At 39.8% G+C, this 18,799-nt stretch overlaps 1 protein-coding gene and 2 long non-coding RNA genes across 3 annotated transcripts; 2 read left to right on the top strand and 1 right to left on the bottom strand.

Moving 5' to 3' along the window:
- The first annotated feature begins 234 nt into the window (after positions 1-234).
- SLC25A16 (solute carrier family 25 member 16) lies at positions 235-17,347 on the top strand. The gene is made up of 9 exons (XM_064429710.1): positions 235-378; positions 1,188-1,280; positions 3,381-3,514; positions 5,171-5,234; positions 11,022-11,143; positions 11,660-11,726; positions 12,474-12,636; positions 13,506-13,574; positions 15,777-17,347. Exons 1-9 carry the CDS (start codon positions 285-287, stop codon positions 15,931-15,933), a joined length of 963 nt encoding a protein of 320 aa, XP_064285780.1. The 5' UTR covers positions 235-284; the 3' UTR covers positions 15,934-17,347.
- On the top strand, positions 6,547-10,809 carry LOC135306162 (uncharacterized). Its single transcript, XR_010366996.1, has 2 exons — positions 6,547-6,625; positions 10,669-10,809. It is a non-coding gene; the product is annotated as an uncharacterized LOC135306162 (long non-coding RNA).
- Positions 9,691-18,679, bottom strand: LOC135306160 (uncharacterized). The gene is made up of 3 exons (XR_010366994.1): positions 18,367-18,679; positions 11,048-11,168; positions 9,691-9,826 (listed from the first exon to the last, which is right to left on the bottom strand). It is a non-coding gene; the product is annotated as an uncharacterized LOC135306160 (long non-coding RNA).
- Between the last annotated feature and the right edge of the window lie 120 nt (positions 18,680-18,799).

Genomic DNA, 18,799 nt, shown 5'->3' with positions numbered 1-18,799 from the left:
GCCCATAGGTGTTCATACAGGTATTTGTTGGTGAAATGGGCGGCTTGAGGAGCAGCAGGCGATGCCCGGGGGCAGTAACAAACGGGCTCCGTGCGGCACCGTGCCCCGGAGCAGGCAGAGGCTGGGAAGCGGCCCCGGCGGGGCTGACCGGCCTGCTCAGCGGCGCGGCTGACGCGATCCGCAGGCGCCGCGGCCCGGCCCGGCGGGGCCGCCCCCAGCTCCGCCCCTGCGGCGCGGCGGGCACCGCCGCTCGCCGCCTGAGGGAGCCGGCCCGGCCCGGCCCCATGGCGTCCCCGGCGGCGGCGGGGCCCGGCGCCGCGCTGCCCCCGGCCGCGGCGCGCCGAGACTTCTACTGGCTGCGCTCCTTCATCGCCGGAGGTGGGTGCCCCGCGCGGGGGGCGGACGTGGCTGTCGCTGTCCCCGGTGAAACTGCCGCCGCCGCCGGGTCTCGTCACCTGGGGAAGCGTTTCCTTTTTCCCCGCGGCACTGAGGCGGGTGGCGCGGTGCACGCCAGTGACTTGCACATGTGTCAGAAGCTGCGAGGAGCCCCGGTCAGCCGCCAGTTAAATGTTCCCGGAGCCCAAACCCTCCTCGGGGTATTTGGGGAGGGCGACCATCCCTGTCCTCAGACTGTGGAGGTTGCTGTTCAGAAGGTGAAGGCGGTGTGAAGGGGCGAAACAGCCTGGCAAACACAACGCCACATTAATAACCTTACAGAGAAAAAGCCTTTTAAAGGTGTTGTCTCGGGTGACTGATTTGCCGGGGGTGGGAGGAGGTTGTGTTTATTTACGGTTTTTACATCTCTGTTGCATCTCGCTCTCTGAAGTACACAGGGTACACGGCAGACACGTAGCCCACCTCCTTGGGAAGATCAGCGAGGGCTGTTTCCCGCAAAGGGAAAGAGGAAATAGGTTGGAACAGTAACTTGAGTAACTTTCAGGAAAGTTCCTTCTGCAGTGACCTTAGCAGCTGAGATGGACAGTGGGCTGGGTTTTTGTAAACAGGAAAAGTAGCTTAAATGTTTCCCTAAGGCTTTAGGGGCTTTGTAGCATCTAATGGAAGCTGTTTACTTGTCGCTGGGGCTTCTTCCAGTTCCTGAGTTATCTACATTAGAAAAATCTCTTAATGAACTGCTGATCTAAAGAGCTTTTTTCATCCTGCCAATCTTCTGTTTCTCTCTTGGAAAGGTGTTGCAGGATGTTGTGCCAAAACAACTACTGCACCACTGGATCGAGTAAAGATTTTGCTGCAAGCTCATAACCACCATTACAAACATCTAGGTAAGATGGCTGCTAATTTTTGGTTTTAAATGCAGTGTGTGTGGTTTGGGTGTATTAATTTACTCAGTGATGAGGCTGATAAAAAGGTGCTCATCAGACAGAAGGTTATATCTGCCTGGTCAGGCTGTGTGCCATGTTTTGTTTCTGTTTGAGAAGAAAAACAAAGCCCTGTGTAAATTGTGGTATCAGCCGATGTGTTAGAGATTGAGATGCCAGAATAATCCTCAAAAAGGCATGTAAGAGCTAGGCTTGATCTTCTGCTTACAGGAGATTGACAATCCCAGCTTCAAAACTTGGGTGATTTCAGTGAGAACTGTGCTGCAGGGGTTCCCGGGGGCCATGGGGATCCCTGCAGTTCAGACAGAGGCATGGCTGGTGGGAATTGCAGGGAGCAGAGGGTTTGTGCCTGCTGTGAGGTGCAGGTGATCTGTGTTCAGCATCTGTGTTGCATCATGGTGAGAGCAAACTCACGTGTCCAGAGCTGCTCTCTGCGGGCTGTAACAGTGCCCTCTTGTGCAGAGTATTTGAGCCATTTATGTCAGATGTTACTGAAATATGGCATAACTTTTGCTCCAAAATTTAAGTGTTGCAATTTTCAGGGAAAAAAAAAATATTTTGAGTTGGCTAATTTTGCATGTAACTGAACTTGTCATTAACTTAGCCACTAAAGATAATATAATTTAAAAGTTGGAGAAATAAATCATTGCTAAATCATAAAATTCAGTAGATATATATTTCACTGTGGCAAAAAGGGAAATACAAGCAATGTGTTTTAGTAACACAGACACAAGTATACACTCAAGTCTAAGAATTGAAGGGTGAGCTAATTGGTTTGACTGGGGTTTTAAATCTTCAATTTGCTTTGTACTGTGCCATATTTGGCAAGTAAAATCTTATGTTCTTTCCTATTTTGGGAGTCAGATGTGATGCTGATTATTTGAACTGTGTCTGACTTGAATGTGTGTCCATGTTACGTGTAGGCAAAAAAGGAGAATTATGTGGATGAGGTACCTGTAAGTGCAGAGACACGATGGTTCAGTTCATCAAAGTCCTCCCTGTGTGTTTTTATACCTTTGCATTGTGGAGCTTGTGGATCTCGCTGTGTTCTAGGAAATAGAAACAGTAACTCATCATTGCAGCGTAGAGAGAAATTCTGGTCCTGGCATAAGTAAGTTCAGTGGCACGTAATAAGCATGACATCTTAAACGTAAATTTGCTACTACATGTGTAATAATACCTTAATATACAATAATGTAGTAACAAGGTGCACTAATCTATTCATATTCTTAGAATCCCAGAAACTAATAGTTACTTGTTTTGTTTAAACTTCAAATGAAAGTTTGTCAGCCACTCTTTTCTTCCTGCCTGAAAGCAAGATATCATTTTCATTTTCTGTTCTTATTTAGTAGCTGCTTTTCAGTTAAAACTGTTTGACTGTCACAGTTAATTTTTTAAATAGAATCAAACTAAAAGTAAATTTGATAGCAACTGTGCATAGCTAATGTTTATAGTAAAACTATAGGTTTTGCCCAAACTTTGTGTGATGTTGCATTATTTCCCACCGATTAAAAGGCAGTCGGATTGCTTCTTGTTGCACAACAACTCTGAGATAGAGTGTGAGATGTTTAAGTTGTAAGTAATGAGAGTCTTCAGCAAGTTTATTTGATTTCTTCAGTGATGGCATTTAATCTGTAATTCAGCATGTCGCAGTATAATTTTGCCATGGTTCTAGAATTTAATGCATTATTTATTTATTTATTTATAATTGCCTCAACTATAAGTTAGCCAGTTGCCTCCCCTGTGTTGCTGGCCTTAGGCTGCTGTGGATGGGTAGTGGTACCTGCAGGAGCTTTGCTCACAGTCCAGGCAAGTACTGGGGCCTGAGTAGGAGGTTCACTGAGTCTGGCAGATGAGAAAACTGATAAAACTTCACCTTAAGGCTCTTCCCTCTGGCAGTGTTTGGGCAGTGAAAGTGGATGTTCTGCATTACTTGAGCAACAGGATGCAGCCTCAGCTTTATATGCTTTCTTTACGGTAGCATTTCCTTGATTTTTGTTTTCCTTCCCTGTGTTAAATACCTTTTTTTTATTATTGCTGCAGGAGTATTTTCTACGTTGTGTGCTGTCCCCAAAAAGGAAGGTTACCTTGGGCTGTATAAAGGAAATGGGGCGATGATGATCAGAATCTTTCCGTATGGCGCTATTCAGTTTATGGCATTTGACCAATATAAAAAGGTAGCTGAATTTATTGTTTTCCTTTTTCTTTTTATTTCCCTGCCTGCACTGAATACAGACTGGTTGAGTGAGCGAAACTAACACTGAAACTTCTGTGTTGTATTAAGTAGCTGCACATCTTTTCTATGGTGGCTTAATTTTATCAGTATTTACTCATTAAAAATACCAGGGCAACTGGAAAGCTTTTGCAATGTTGCTTAAGGAAAAAGAAATTCACACTGATTTCTAGATGTTTGTATTGTTGAGAATAATACTCTTTCTTTTAATGAAAACAAAAGGTAATTTAAAGGTAATTCTACTGCTATTTGTATTGGTATGAGGTAGCCCTTTGTGAATAATGTAGGAAAAAATGTAGAATGAAACAACTCCTTTGTATTTATGTTGGGATTCCTAGTACTTCATGGATAAAATGACTTAAACTTGAAAGTCTGTCAGATATGACTGTTACATTTGACCTGACAAATTATTATGTCAGGCTGTAGATAAAAATTACCTTGAAGATAAAAATGCTTATTTCAGGGTTCTGAAAGATTTGTGGATTCTTTTCTGGTTTTCTGCATTTACCCATTCATGATAAATCTTTGCAACATCTCATTGAGGTCTGTTGTTAGCATAAGCATATTTTAAATATTGCTGTTTGTAGTAAAAAATACCATTTTGCTATTAGGAAAAATTTCATGTTTAAAAGATCAAATTTAGTACCCAGCCAAGTAAATGATACAATATTTACTGAGGACAATGGGATTGAAATTGTGAGTCCCTTCCCTAAGAGTAAATTTCAGAAGACTGATACAAAGAAATTCCTGTAATGGGTTTTGTAGGTTCTTTTCTTTGTGCTGTAATCATGAATGCTGTTGATCTGTACATATTTTATATTGTGTGGAATAAAAGACTGCATGCCATGCTTTGTAATTGAAATTATTTATGAATCTGCAATTTCAAGAACCCAGTTAGTATCATAGCACTTTCTTTTACCTATTAATTGACCAGAAACCTTCACAGTATTTTGCATGGTTATGTAAAAGAAAAATAATTCTTAAAGGAGTAAGATACTAAATGATCTTTATAGCAGAAAGTCTCAGTTATTTGATAAAAAGCCTGGAAAGTAATTTCTAACTTCCTTCCAGGCTGTAATTAACTTAATCTGAAATGTTGTCCTTTTTCTCTTCATTTTTATTTCTCCTTTTTTTCCTCTCCTTTTTCTTTTTTTTTTCTTTTAATCCAGTTAAAATCTTTATGGGAGTATTTCACATGATGTGCATGTAAGAAAAATTGACCTCTTCTTATTTCTTAATTTTGTTCAGTGTCCTTTGCTCTCTATATACTCAGTTTGCCTTGTTTAACACATTAATGATAACTAAATAAACAATTAATTAATTTCTGAAGTGAACAATCCAAATACTTTCAACTTACTGTTTTGCTTTGTTAGTAGAATTTTAGTTCTTTGATGTTTTTAATAAGAAATTGGAAACAGCAGCAGTGGAAACAGTGTTAAAAAATTCTAACAGTAATTAAATGTTCTGGATTGAATTTATAGCATTGTAAACTTCTTGGAAACTGCTGCAGAGTTTGCACTAATGTGCTAATAAGCTTTGTGCTGTGTTTCCCTGTCTTTTCTGATATCTGACTGATATGTGACTGCTTCACATTGTGTAGGTAATAAAGAAACATCTTGGGATTTCTGGGCATGTACATCGATTAATGGCTGGATCCATGGCAGGTATAGTTTTGTACTTGGATTTCAGACATACCTTTTGCTGAGAAGTTAATAATCCTTCAGAGGATGATTTGATGTGGTGTTGGGTCCAACTCCTGCAAATTTGATTAAGCAAATGTACTAGTAAATGGTTTATTTAATGTGGTTGCCTAACTGATACCTGTTTGTGTAAGAGTATTCTTTAAAACATATTTGTGCAAGCCGTGAATTCTGTGCTACGTTGTGAAGCACAGTTTTTTAATAGTCTTTTATTATGGCATTTAAAAAGTGTAAAAACCAGTATGAACTATAAAGCTGCAGGTTCTGGTGAAATTAGCTCATCAGCCCCTCTGCCAGTGCTGCTAGGCTGAATATATGCCCACAGAAATAGAGAGAACTGTGGCTTCTCAAATGAGTAGTTTCTTTGGGTTTGCCAGAAATGTCTGTACTTTTTTGTGTCCAGTGCAGGATTGTCATGATGCTTTTTAGGTCATATTTGTGAATGTTAAAATCTCTCATTTATTAATTAGTGCAATAGCAGCAGAAAAACCTATCAGTAAACTGCCAGTGTATAGTATGATTATTTATTTGTTTTCCTCTTATTAGTCTTTGAGTCAAAAGTAGCTAAGAAAAAAAAAGAGGGAAAGGTAAATAATAGTGGACTGAGCTTTAATTGAAGTAATTCTGCATGTCCTTTTCCTTTGTGTACTGTCTAGTGACAGTCCTTAAATAGTCACATATTTAGCTTCTTTTGGGGAGAAAACCCTGGGATTTTTAATACTACCTTCAGTTAAATTAGGAAGATCTCATTAAATCATTGAGGCTTTGCGTGGCATCAGAGAAAAGAGAATGAAATCAAACAATGAGAAGAGTCCTAAAAACAAACAAAGCCTGTTTGCTAAGATATGTTCCAGAACTGGGCTGGCTTTATATCTGAAAAGTCAAAAAAACCCCCTAGATCCATAGATGTTATTTTTTTCTTCCTTTTTTTCCACTTTCCCCTGGCTTTAACTGTTCTAAGGAACATTTTGCAATTTACTTTCCCCCTGCCCCCAATCCCAAAAAAGACTATTATTATTAGCTTTTCCAGGAGCTTTGTCAGAGACTGGGAACCTGACTGGGAGGCACTGTGAAAACACTGAATAATCAGCTTAATCTGTCAGTGTTGGATGGGGTGGAATTCTTCCCATAAATAAATTAATAGCATCTGGCATTGTTGTAAGCACCTTTCTGGTTAAATCTGGTTTGTGTGGTTGGAATAACAGAAATAAATTAATGTACAGGTCTATCTGGCAAGCACGATCTGCTTAACATATAGTCAATAGTTTCACTTTTTAGAACTCCAAAAATGAGGAACCGAGCTTGACTTGGGGGTGAGATGAACACAGCAGTCAAGTCTTTATAAAGTGTCACATGTGAGTGTCTCACTATTTGTTTACTAGGTGGCATTAACTGCTTCTTGGGATGTTCTTTAGGTAATAAGAGGCAGAGGGTTTATCTTAAGTATATCAAGGAGATAGAGGGGAGGAAGGAGACACTGAGAAGAGCAGAGAGTTTGAAATCTGGTACAGAGGTTTTCTATGTTTGCAAACAAAAAAGAAAAGACTTGAAAGCAATTGGTAATATTTCTTGCTTTCCCTCCTGTGCTGGCTCCAATAAAGGATATTTTTCTGTTTCTTACACCCTCCAACACCAAAGGACATGATGTGCTGCACAAACCCCAGTATTGGTGCAGAGGGGCCTTCACAGTTCGATGGGATGCAGGATTAAATTGAGACTAGATAAACTGTATTTCTTTGAACTTTCTGTCCCTGCTACACCATCTAGCCAGGCAGCTGTCTGCTTTCACTTCTCTGTACCCACTGAACTTAAATCTTGTTTATGTCAGTGTTTCCAGCATGACCACTGGTCAACAGACCTGAATCTGCTCAAAGTGGTGGGAAACATTGAAGTGTCTTCTGTAAGTGATAAACGGGATCAAAAGCATATCCACAGGGGAAAACAGGGCAGTGAGGATGGGGGCAGTGGAGGGAGAGAGAAGAAAAGCCTATTGTAATGCATATATTTAAGGAGACCCAGTTAAAGTTACTGTGGAAACTCTAACTCTGAATTTCCTGAGTCTTGTGTGATTCAAATTTCAGCTGTAACACTTTGTTAACAGGTAAGTAGGGTATAGGTTATTTTAAGGAAAGACAGAGCTGGGCAGAAGAGAAATCCTAGAGGTTGGTGGGGTTTAAGAAAGAAAACTATCAAATAACAACAAAAATGAACAAGTAACATTAAATAAAACATCACAGGATGATTTTACAAATTAATTTTTTTTAAGTTTTCCAGTAAAAAAATCCAAATCAAAACACAGAAATGTGTATTTCCTCTTTTGCACTTGATTAACTTCAAAATAACAAAGCCAGAAAAGACTAGATGTTATCTACAATAAACTCAAGTGCCATTAAACTAACACAGGAAGTATGTTTTTGTTTTTAGCTTTTTACTTTTACTAAAAGTGATTTAAAATAGTAGTGACCTAGCATTATCTAGGAGGATATTGGCTGTCTCCATTTTAAATAGTGTGTAATTAACAGTTACCTACTTCAGTCAGCATTAAAAAAAAATCTGGTCTAGTTCTTCGGATATGCTATGGAAGGAAATAGAATTATTATTTATTTGACATAAATATTAGAAGTGATAAATTAGGTGTTCTTTAACCTGATAAATATTTTTTGTCATCAGCAATTTCTCTGTTTGTAGTTTCTGAAGCTTTATTTTGTTCAGAAGATGCTACTTGGATAATTTAATCTTTCTGTTAGTTAAAGAGCAAATCTGCAGTTCAAGGCTGTGTCTTGTGCTTATCACTTTTTGAGCTTTATTCCTCTGAATCCTCTGGCAGTGCTTAATTTGATCTCTGGAGCTACTGGTACAGTACAAAGAGCATGATACAGAGATAATAAAACTTGCATACCACCTTGTGTTTGCAATCTAAATGTATTTCACTTGTGTTTTTTTCTTGCTCCAGATAGTTTTTTATTATTATTTCCAAAGAAATAAAATTTCTAAGAACAGAGGGATAGCAGGGAAATTGGGAGACTGATGAATCCCTGTGGAGCTAATCTCATTGTTAACTGCCAGAGCCTGGGAAGGAAATCAAGGACAGTCTAATGTGCTTCAGTGTCACTACTACTAGTCTGTGTCACCCAGTATCTTGTCCCCAAGAGTGTCAAAGGTGCTTGAGGACAGTATGGGAAGTGAAGAAGGGTCTTTCCCTGGCAGTGCAAAAGTCGGCTGCTTTTGAGGAAGTGGCTTTTTGAAGGGAGTAGCTGCATTCCCCTGTTAAGGTGATTTGAGATCGGTGGCAAGTGCTGTATGTATCTCTGAGCTGTTGGTGCACTTTTGAATCTGTCCTGTTTAACTGCCCCAGCAGAGATTTTTCCCTAGCTATCATTAGTGGGGATAGACTTTGCTTTTTCAAGCCTGGGACTGAGCCTTAAGATGCTGTGGTCTGACTTCTCATAAGGCAGTATTTAGGAGCAGAGGTGAGATGAGTAGTTTTGTAGGCTTCACCACAATGACTTTGTGTCCCACTGCTTGCTGCCATTGGAAAGGATAGAGTCTGTCTTGAGCCCCCAAAGCAATCTTGATCCCTTGGGTGTACATTTTCCTTAGATGAACAGTAAAGCAGTAACACGCCTCTCCTAGTTGCTGCAAGACACCATATATTGTGGCTGGTGTCCCAAATCCCCTTTTTACTTCTTTCATTTTTTTTTCAAAATTTCATAGCTAGAGGATTTTAAGAAAAAAAAAAGTGAAAGTTTCTATTTAAATCCTTACTCTACATACCATATCTTTCAGTTTCATCTGTGGGGGTTTTTTTAATTGTACCATTTTCAGAGTGTGTTCACTGAAGGGTGCATTCAGCAAGCTCTTGGTTGGTCCGTTGCTAGCCTTTGTTCAGAGGAAGTGCCTGGACAGATACCAGTGCATGATTGGAAAGAGAAGAGGGGGTAAAGTCTGTTTTCTGAAGTGGGATGGCTTTCCTGTGCACGCTTAAGCTCTGTAAAAAGTGCTTTACCCCTCCCTTAATTTTTTTTCAACTGCTTGAGTTTGATGACATTTCTGGACGTCTCAGGGAATCCATTAGGGAAAGGCTCTAGACTGAGGCCTTGCATTTCATGTAAGTCAGTGGAAACAGTCTTGAAGGTGCTATAATGTTTTGCAGCTTCCATGTGTTGAATCCTGTGGGTGAGACAACCTCAGAAATAACCTGCAGATGTCTGCTTTTTGTTCAGAGGACTTCTCCAAAATCTCCAAAAGAGGTGTTTTTGTCTTCAAAAATGAATTACTGATGGGATAACCCAGAATCCCACTAACTTGGTTCCCAGTTGAGAGTTGACCAGTGTCAGATTTTTGGATAGCTCACTTACAGTGTTTTTAATCTCACCATCTATTCCTGATAACTTTCAGATCATAAAGCTTATCAGAGCAGTGTTTTTTTAGGTTTTTTTTTAACCCCAGGCATAAACATTATGCAGAGCTTGTCTGCAGGGTTTGTGCTGCATTTGGATTTTGTTGTTGGTTTTTGTTTGCTTTTTTTCTTCCCCTGGTATGGATTTGTCTTGGCCCTGTGGAAAGAAGGAGAGATGATAACCTTCAAAAAGAGGTGTCATTAAGAAAATATTAAAATTTAAAAGGAAGTGACAATTTTCTGACCAAAAAAGGTGACAATTTTCTTTCCACCAAAAGTGTACTTATCTGCTGTAGGACCAATTTTTAAAAGCTACATTTGGCTAAATCAGAGTAGTTTCTAGAAAGCAGTGCCAATTACAATGGTTTTTACTTTTTTTCTGCCTTTCCCCAGATTTTTTTGAGTTTTGGTTCTTTGGTGGGGTTTTTTTGGTGACTGTGGTGTACCATCAGAAAATGATCACTGTTGTTAGTCAACAGTTTTAAGTATTCCTTCCAAAGACTGTCAGCCACTGAGTGGTTTACCTCAATACCTAGCAGCTGGAAAGAATTTGTTACTCGGGCAAGTGTTAGAATTGTTGTTTTCTGTACTGGAGCTGTGCTTCCAAAATTGCAAGTTGGTCAGCATTTAAGCTATTTTGAAGTAACTCCTAACTGGATTAGTTCTATGATATGGGTTTGTTTTTTCCCTTTTATTTTGCATCTTAACTCTAGAGAGCTTTTCTGCTCAGTTTTAAAATAGAAGTGCTGATGTAACATGAAGTATTAAAATGCAGTAATGCAACACAGTTAAGTACTTCTCATCAGTACGAGCCTGGCTCTATTTTAGATGTAATTAGAATATGTTTAGTGTGTCTTTAGAATATGTTTAGTATTTTCAGATACAGTAGATAGATACATGTATCTATACCCAGTAATGACACCAAATTCTGACAGAACCTTTTTGGAATAAAACATGTAAATTCAGTGGTTTGATTTTTTTTTTTTTTTAATATGGTAGCATTAGGTTTCATGGTTGCAGTCCAGTGAAACTGATGTACTTGATTAGCCTGATTCTTAGGAGCTATGAATTTCAAAGCTCAGGTGAGTAGAGTTAGGCCCATAAATCTTGGAAGATCTAGGCCTGGGTGTGCTGCTTCAGTGAACACCAAGTACAAACAAATCCTTTGTGTGTTGCTGGAGTTGGTGTTCCTGTTTACTGATTGTGACTTTAAGCATTTCTGTAACAAAATAGTTTTATGTGCTATTGTATTCACTGCCAGAAAAGGAAATTCTACTTTTCAAAATAATCCTAGAATCAGATAAGGTGTAGGTGAGTTTTGTTTGCTTGTTTTGTTTTTGTTTTTAATAAAGGTATTACAGCAGTGATTTGTACTTACCCTCTTGATATGGTTAGAGTTCGCCTGGCGTTCCAAGTAAAAGGGGAACACAAGTACATGGGAATTATCCATGCATTCAAGATGATTTACACAAAGGTATTTTTTCTTTTAATCTTCAGTTCTGAAAAAGCAAAGTATCTCTTAAATAATGTTGCATTGAACATAATGGCTTAGTGCAAAATGACTTCATTGTGTGCACTTTGAGTTTTTTAATGTAAGAAGTTATTTGGATATTGCTTTTGCCTTAGGCTGCTGAGCTGTAGCTAAGGCTTACGTACGTGGGAGGTCAGAAACAGCAGAGAAGCTGCTTTTCAAGAAAAGTAGTAATGTTACCAAAAAGATTTGGGGAGGAGGGCTGTGTATAATGCATAAATGTTTCCAGTTATAATGTTGGATGTAGATTTTTCGCCTTCATTTTCACTTATTTATCTCCTCTGGAGCCAGGCAGTTGTCCCTTCAATTCTTCAGGCACAGGAAGCAGAATGTGACATGAGCTCCCTGGTGGTAGATGGTGCTAGTCAGATTGCTGTCGTGGGAGTCTATCTGAACAGTGGGGTAGCTCAAGGCACTTGTATTTCTTGCTACAAATGCTGCTGTGTTTTTCTTTCAAAGGAAGGTGGTTTGAGTGGATTCTACAGAGGGCTGATGCCAACTGTGGTGGGAATGGCACCATATGCTGGTAAGTTAAAACCAGAACGTGCCAGTCCTTCAGCAGTTCTGTGCACTACTAAATTTGTTTAATATATTTGCACACCTAGTTGATTATCTTCTGTCCAAATCACCTTCAATGATGCTCCTTTAAAAGTGTCTTCAACAGTCAAAGCCTAGCTTTTCTGCAGTGTGGAGTTGAGACTGAGAAAGGTAAACTAGTGGTTGTCTTGTACTTGCCAGTTTTCCCCAGGGAAGCCAGGAGGCTGTTTCTCTGCTGCAGGCAGGTCCCTGGGAGCCTTGGGAGCTCTGTAAATGCGGCCTCGGAACCTCCGCTGGCTCCATCTCCTGGTGGCTCCTCCGTGAACGCTCCCCCTGTAAAGCAGCAGCGATGTGGAGCAGAGGAGCACAACAGCCCGGCTCAGATACCCTCGCTTTCAAAAGCTGAGACATGTCCCTCACTTTGAAAGATCTCCGGAGCAATTCTTAGCAGCAAGAAAGATTCTTGACAGCAATCCAGTAACTTAAAACTCACATCCAGCTTATTTGAAGTATTCTTGTAGCGTTATGCATAAACACAAATCCATTTGGACAGAAGTTTCTGTAGAAGTTCAAAATATTGTTTCTCTGTTATTCTGCTTAAGAAAAAACTTCCAAAAGGGAAAATAGCTTCATTTAACTATTTAACTATCATTAAACTATCATTAAACTCTGTCTATGATGATACATCAACAAATTGGTTTTTTATGAAAGTTCATAAAATTCCATTTCGTTTTAGGTTTTTCATTTTTTACCTTTGGTACCTTAAAGAGCATTGGACTTGCTCAAGCACCTAACTTGCTGGGACGGCCTTCATTAGATAACCCCGATGTCTTAGTCCTGAAAACACACGTGAACCTGCTGTGTGGTGGCATAGCTGGAGCAATAGCTCAGACCATATCGTGAGTTTGGGTATGGGGTTGGTTTCATCTCTGTAGCTGTTCGTTCTAAAGAAACTTTTCTCTGACACAGTTTTATCTAAGTCTAATTATTAATAAGGTTTTTAAATTAATCAAATACTGAAATGCAGGTATTTCCTATTGTTTCACTTACTAAATATCTCTTTAATCTTCAGGGTCTTTTAAGAGTTATCCAGTGAGTCAATTAAACAAATCCAGGCAAATCTCCTAAAACCCACTGGAATCTTTTTTAGTAACAATCTCTTGTTTGGAAGGCTAAAAAGTTTTGACCCTGATCCTAACTTGCAGAACTTTATTATTCCAATTTACTTTCAAACCTATGTAACCTGTGAAACCATAGGATTTAAAAAAACCCCAAAATCAAACAAAGTCTTAGATATGTATTTGGCATTTTTTATTACTTTGCTTGCCTTTTCCTTTCTCACCCTGTCCTTGTTCTATATTATTTTGTCCATAAAATAATTTAATGGACTTACATAGCATGGATTTTTCACTAAATCACTGCATTTTAAATATCACTGCCTATTAATTTTTAAACTGTTAATAACTTTATTTTCAATGCAGGTGTCTTCTCCCTTCAGCATTTTACAGACTGTTTTATACTCTCATCTGATCTTCATTTGTCTTCCTTACTAGTGCCAAATGGAATATATTAAGAGTTCTGGTTTGCTGGTTTTGGTTGTGTAAGGGGAGTCTCCCTTTTTGGAGAGCTTTCAGCTGTGTTGGGAATCTAAGCTGGATTCCTGATCAGTGAAAAGAGAGCTGGTGGACTTCTTTGTATTCTTGTTTAAACAACATTCCGGCAGTTGTCACACACGTGCTTGAGCTGCAGTTCCGTGTCTCCTCTGTAGATATCCCCTGGATGTGACTCGGAGGCGAATGCAGTTAGGAGCGGTTCTCCCAGACTCTGAGAAGTGCCTGTGAGTATTTCCTTTTCATCTGTACTCAGTTCTGGATGTCTGACCTAAGTTCAGCTCTTAATTTTAAACTTTAAAAGAAAGCAATTACCTTAAGAAAACAGCCACTCTCTCCCCCTGAACTACTATGCTGTTGATTTCTTTGTGCTTTTAATAAGAAAAGTTATTACGTTTGTAATAAAAGACAAAAGCTACCATTATCAATCTGGGGCTAAAAAAAGCCTGAAATAACAATGGCACCCTTGTTAGTAATCCTGCTGTATCTCTACTAGTAAAATATTTTTTTTGTATTTTAATGCAATTGGTGCTACCTTTAATATCAGCAAGCTCTCTGAAAAATGAGACCAAATGCTTCTACTGAAATGAGCTAGTTTCAGAGTATTTCAGTGGTGCAGAATCTGTTCCATAAGATGATTTTGCATAATAAAATTTTATTTGAGCTTTTTTTTGCGCTTGCAGTAATCTCCTACACCCTGCACATTGTTGAGGTTCCTCCAGTAGAAGTAGAAGCACCATAATAACTTAAAAATCACAGTAGTACTAAATCAGCTCTCATCTTGAGAAGCTTTCTGAATTTCAAATTGTCTCAATCAATTTAAATTCTGGGACAGTTTTCTCTTGGTTAGTTTCAATCTTGTGGAATTGTGTATGTCGGAACCCAGTGTTGTGAACTGTGAACCTCCTGTGTGGAGGGCTGGATCCTACCAAGAGCAGCCTGAGTGATCTGTCATGAACAGCCTTGATGTTGCTGAATTGTGAAGGTTCTGTTCTATTTTCTTTACCAGCCTTTGTTTTTCCTTGGTTATTTTCCACTCCTGATGATTTTAAAGTAAAAATGTGTTCATAGTTCTTGTTGGAGCACAGGATATTTCTCTGACTGTCCTGGATGATCCCAGCCCCAGCCAGGGGGCTTTGAAGCCCTGGCAGGGGGGTCAGAGACCCTGGCATGCAGCCAGAGACCCCTGGGGATTGGAGTTCCACCCATGGAACAAATTACCACCTTTGTGTGAAGAATTAAAGGTCACAAAAGTTTAGACAGCATAACAGTAGTAGTCACAGGGTGAAAAGAGAAAAATTTTGGAGGTTTTACTGTAGGGGTCTAGGAGGCAAGATGGAGGGATTTGGGCATTGTCCTGTTCTTCTTCCTTCTTCTTCCTCCTAGCCTCCATCTTCCTGGTGATGGTGGCACTCTGGGGTTGGTGTAGAGTAGAAAGTCATTGTCCAACACAGGTGATAGGTATTGGAACATAACTGTAAGTATCAAATATGTAGTTTATAGTGTAAAAGACAAGGCCAGCCCCATGGGAGGGCGGTGTGCCTCAGACTGACCTGTTGAACAGACCTCGGCAGGCCAGGCAGAAAATGTTTTAGGTAAGAAATAATAAACAGCCTTGAGAACTACAGATGAGGATTTCTGACTCCGTCTTCAACAGCTGGGTTGGGGAAAAGAGACCTTTAATACATCTCAAGGTCATCTTGACCAGAGGAGATCCCGAGATGTTCTCAGGGTTTTACTTTTTGCATTTGTGAGGACTGCTTTTACAGACCCCATTTAACAGTTGTGTTGTGACCATATAGAGAGCTGTGCCTTGATGGGGAGACACGGGTCTGTCTTTAGAGGATGAGAGGATAAAGCGGGCAGGAAGTCTCGAAGCTTTGGAACATACGGAAGATGCTCTCCAAGAGCACTGTCTTCAGTAGCATGGAAATTGGAAGCACTTTAAGTGCTTTCCATTTCATGTCTGCTTAGTTTCAATACAAGTATCTGAAGGAGGTTCTCTTTGCACATACAGTGCAATTTCTGCTTTTAATAAGGTAAAATATTGTATTCTCAGATTATTATTTGTACAAGGAATTTATGCTTCTCTGCTCTTTCCTGCCAGTTAGGCAAGAGAATGTGTGGAGCTGTTCTGGTGTAGAATACTGTAAAATGTCTTGCAGGGCAGGTGTTTTCAGACCAACACTTGTTTAGCTGGGACTGCACCATTGTCTTTGCATTTTCCAGCCCTTGAGCCCAAATTTCTTGCAGAAGCCCAGGCTGTCTTTTTAGTGACATGTGGCTTTTTAGTCATGTGGCTTTGCTGTGTGGAATGCCATGGCTTTTTCGCCATGGATCTCTTAAAACCCAAGTAGAAAGTATCTTGTATTTAAGGAGAATGATTTTGATACTGAATACGTGTATCCACTCATGATTTATCTTTGCAGTACCATGGTGCAGACGCTGAAGTACGTGTACCAACAGCACGGAGTGCGAAGGGGACTGTACCGTGGTCTGTCCTTGAATTACATTCGCTGCATTCCTTCCCAGGCCGTGGCTTTCACCACATATGAACTTATGAAACAATTCTTGCACCTCAACTGATTCTTTCTCTTAGAAGACTTTTCTGTAAAGCTACACTATCAATCCTCAAATTATATGGATGAATAAATGACTTGAAGTTTTAACAAAAAAAGCTTTCTCTTACTGTGGACCTGCTGTTGTTTGACATCTTTATTTGCCAAAATGTGGTTAATTTCCTGAAGTCAAAACCAGGTCAAAACACATCAAAATAAACATTAGCTAGCTCTAAACACTCTTTTTGCACTTATCTTTTAGGCTTCATTAGATGAGTTTTAGGAATGACACGGTTTTGGAGATGACACCCATGTTCTATACGGGTTCCAAGCTGTTAGTTATTTATCACTATTCCAGGAGTTATGTGCTGCTGATTATGCTGCTTTTGAAGCTAGTAATTAGGCATCTGTTGTTCTTTAAAAGTTAAATGAAATAAACCGATTTGAACATAATGCAATGATTTTGCCATTCAGATCCTTGCCAGGTCTGTAGAAGCTGAGCTTGGCAGAGCACACTTCAAGCAGCCTTTTATTCTTGTTCTGTCCACATTTTCTGTGTGCAAGAACAATGCATATGTCTTCAGATGGCTACACAGGAAGGGATCTTCAGCCATTTCAGCTAGAACCAGCAGGATGTATTTAGCAGTATTAGATTCCTTGCAATTGGGAAAGCTGTTCCTTGGTGAACATTCTACTCTGAGAAATGCTGTGCTACACAAATAAAAGGGGTGGGACATTTACAGGGCTGCGTGCTAGAAAAGATGTCCTTGTGGCAGGGGTCTGATCTTGGGAAGCTTTTCTGTGGAGCTGTGTGTTCCTGGTTTGGTTTGCTCAAGGCTGAGGATATTATGTGTATGTACTGTCCCAGATGGTGTAAACAGGTGTTTCCCTCCCTTAAACCATGGTGCCAAAGAAGACTGCATGCTGCTGCAATTACTTGTTTAGGCATATGGACCACACACAACCTCACAGAGAAAGGAAAATTAAGGTTTTATTGGCCTCTGTAGGTGTGTGTGTGTACTGTTGTACTGTTCCTGAAGTCATGGGATGCAATAGACTATTGCATGTTGGCCTCCTCCTGTGATTCCTTTTCTGGAAGGAATTATTTTATACATGATTTGCATTGGTACTCTTGATTTTACTCACTTGATTCAGGAAACTGTAAAGCATTTACTTCATGTAAGTTATTTATTTATTGTAAATATTTTAGTGTCTTCTAAGAATTGGCAGTGGTTATGTTAAGTGATGGATGGTAAGACTGATTTGCCTAATTTTGACAAATTTAACAAACTGGATTTTCAGTTACATATTCAATACCAACTTCTGTGGCTCACTTTGTCCCCCAGTTTCTTAAAAATGTGTATTTCTTTGAAATTTACAGTGTAGCAATGGACAGAGAATGAAATGTATCTGGATATATTTTATTAAATTTTTTGAACCAGTGTGTTTGTGTGATCTCTGTGTGTTGCAACCAGGAGGAATACATATTTCTGGAATGATCTGTTTGCTCTTATAGGTAAATATGCACAACATTGTCATTCTTAATTAAGAGACAACAAATACACTTTTTTCATCTTTTCCCATAGAGGAAAACTAGCCAAAAGTTCAAAACTAGGTTGAACTTTTCCATTTTGAAGTTCTTGCAGTAGAGATAAATCCACTGTATTAGAAAAATAAAGTGCCTTTCTTTTCTCTACGTTGTTTTGCTGTGTGAGCAAATAAGCCAGTTCTTTTTCATGTGAATACTGTTAGGGATTATTAAGGTAAGAGTTTTACATCTTAATTCTACTACCAGGGATGTATTTGAGGAGTATCATTGTAAGTTAAGCGGTTGTAAGGCAGAATAAAGCAGAACTCAGCATGTTCATGCCTGAGAGGAAGAGAAACTAAAAAGTGTCTCCTAAATTCTTGAGTCCAGTATTGAATGTGAAAAACTTACCTACTTGATGGAACTGTGCTGGATTTCCTGAATTAGTTTTTCAAAATAAAATTTAACAGTGTATGGAAGTGTTTTGATTCCTGAATTTACACAGTTGTATTTGGAGAATGCTGATGTATCTTAAAATTGCAAACATTTTTCACAACCACAAGAACACTTATGTCCACCTTTCTCCCTAGAGATTCCCCAGACTGGTTGCATTTTAGATAATTTCAAAAATATATTTAAAGCATGTTTTGTACTTCCTAAACCTATTCTGTTGAAATATTTATTTTCTGGTGTATGGGAGATGTATAGGCAATGTGAAAAAGACTACAGCACAAAAGTTTACCAAGTGTTCAAAGTAATCTCAACATCACTCCACATTATGATTGCATTTAATAATATCAACAAGCAACTATAAAATTAAGCTTCCCTTAGAGAATAATGTTGCAATGGGAAGCAGCATTAATGTAGTTTACTACATATATTTCAGGACTATCCCAAATAAAACAGAAGGGGCTAACCTAAGAATGTTCTCACCTTTTAAATTTCATCAATTTGAACTTGATCCTTCTGTTGAGATGTCTAACCATGGGCCAAAACTGTCCTTTCTGCAGCAGAGTGAGACCTGTGTATGCGAAACTTCAGTACCATCTCACAAAGCCAGCGAGCCCGCATCTTTATGAGGGGAACGGCTGGACTCTCGGCTCAGATTGTCCCACAAGCGAATTGGGAGCGGAAGGCACGTCTAATATCACCCCGTACCACCGCGCCAGTAACGGAGGTGGGGCCGGGGGGACAGCGTTTGACAAAGTGGAAATTTACGGCGGGCAACGGCGGCGGCCGCGCCCCGCGCCCCTCACGCTCCCTCAGCGCGCGGGCCCCGCCCCTCCCGCTTCGCGCCTTCGGCTCGCGCGCGCGGGAACCGCCCCCTCCGCCGCCTCCCATTGGCCGCGCGGGGCGCGCTGGGCGG

Source organism: Passer domesticus, chromosome 8 (genome assembly GCF_036417665.1).
Source record: "Passer domesticus isolate bPasDom1 chromosome 8, bPasDom1.hap1, whole genome shotgun sequence".
Lineage (NCBI taxonomy): Eukaryota > Metazoa > Chordata > Aves > Passeriformes > Passeridae > Passer > Passer domesticus.
Note: the sequence above shows the minus strand (reverse complement) of the source record. Positions and strands in the feature narration are given on the sequence as shown.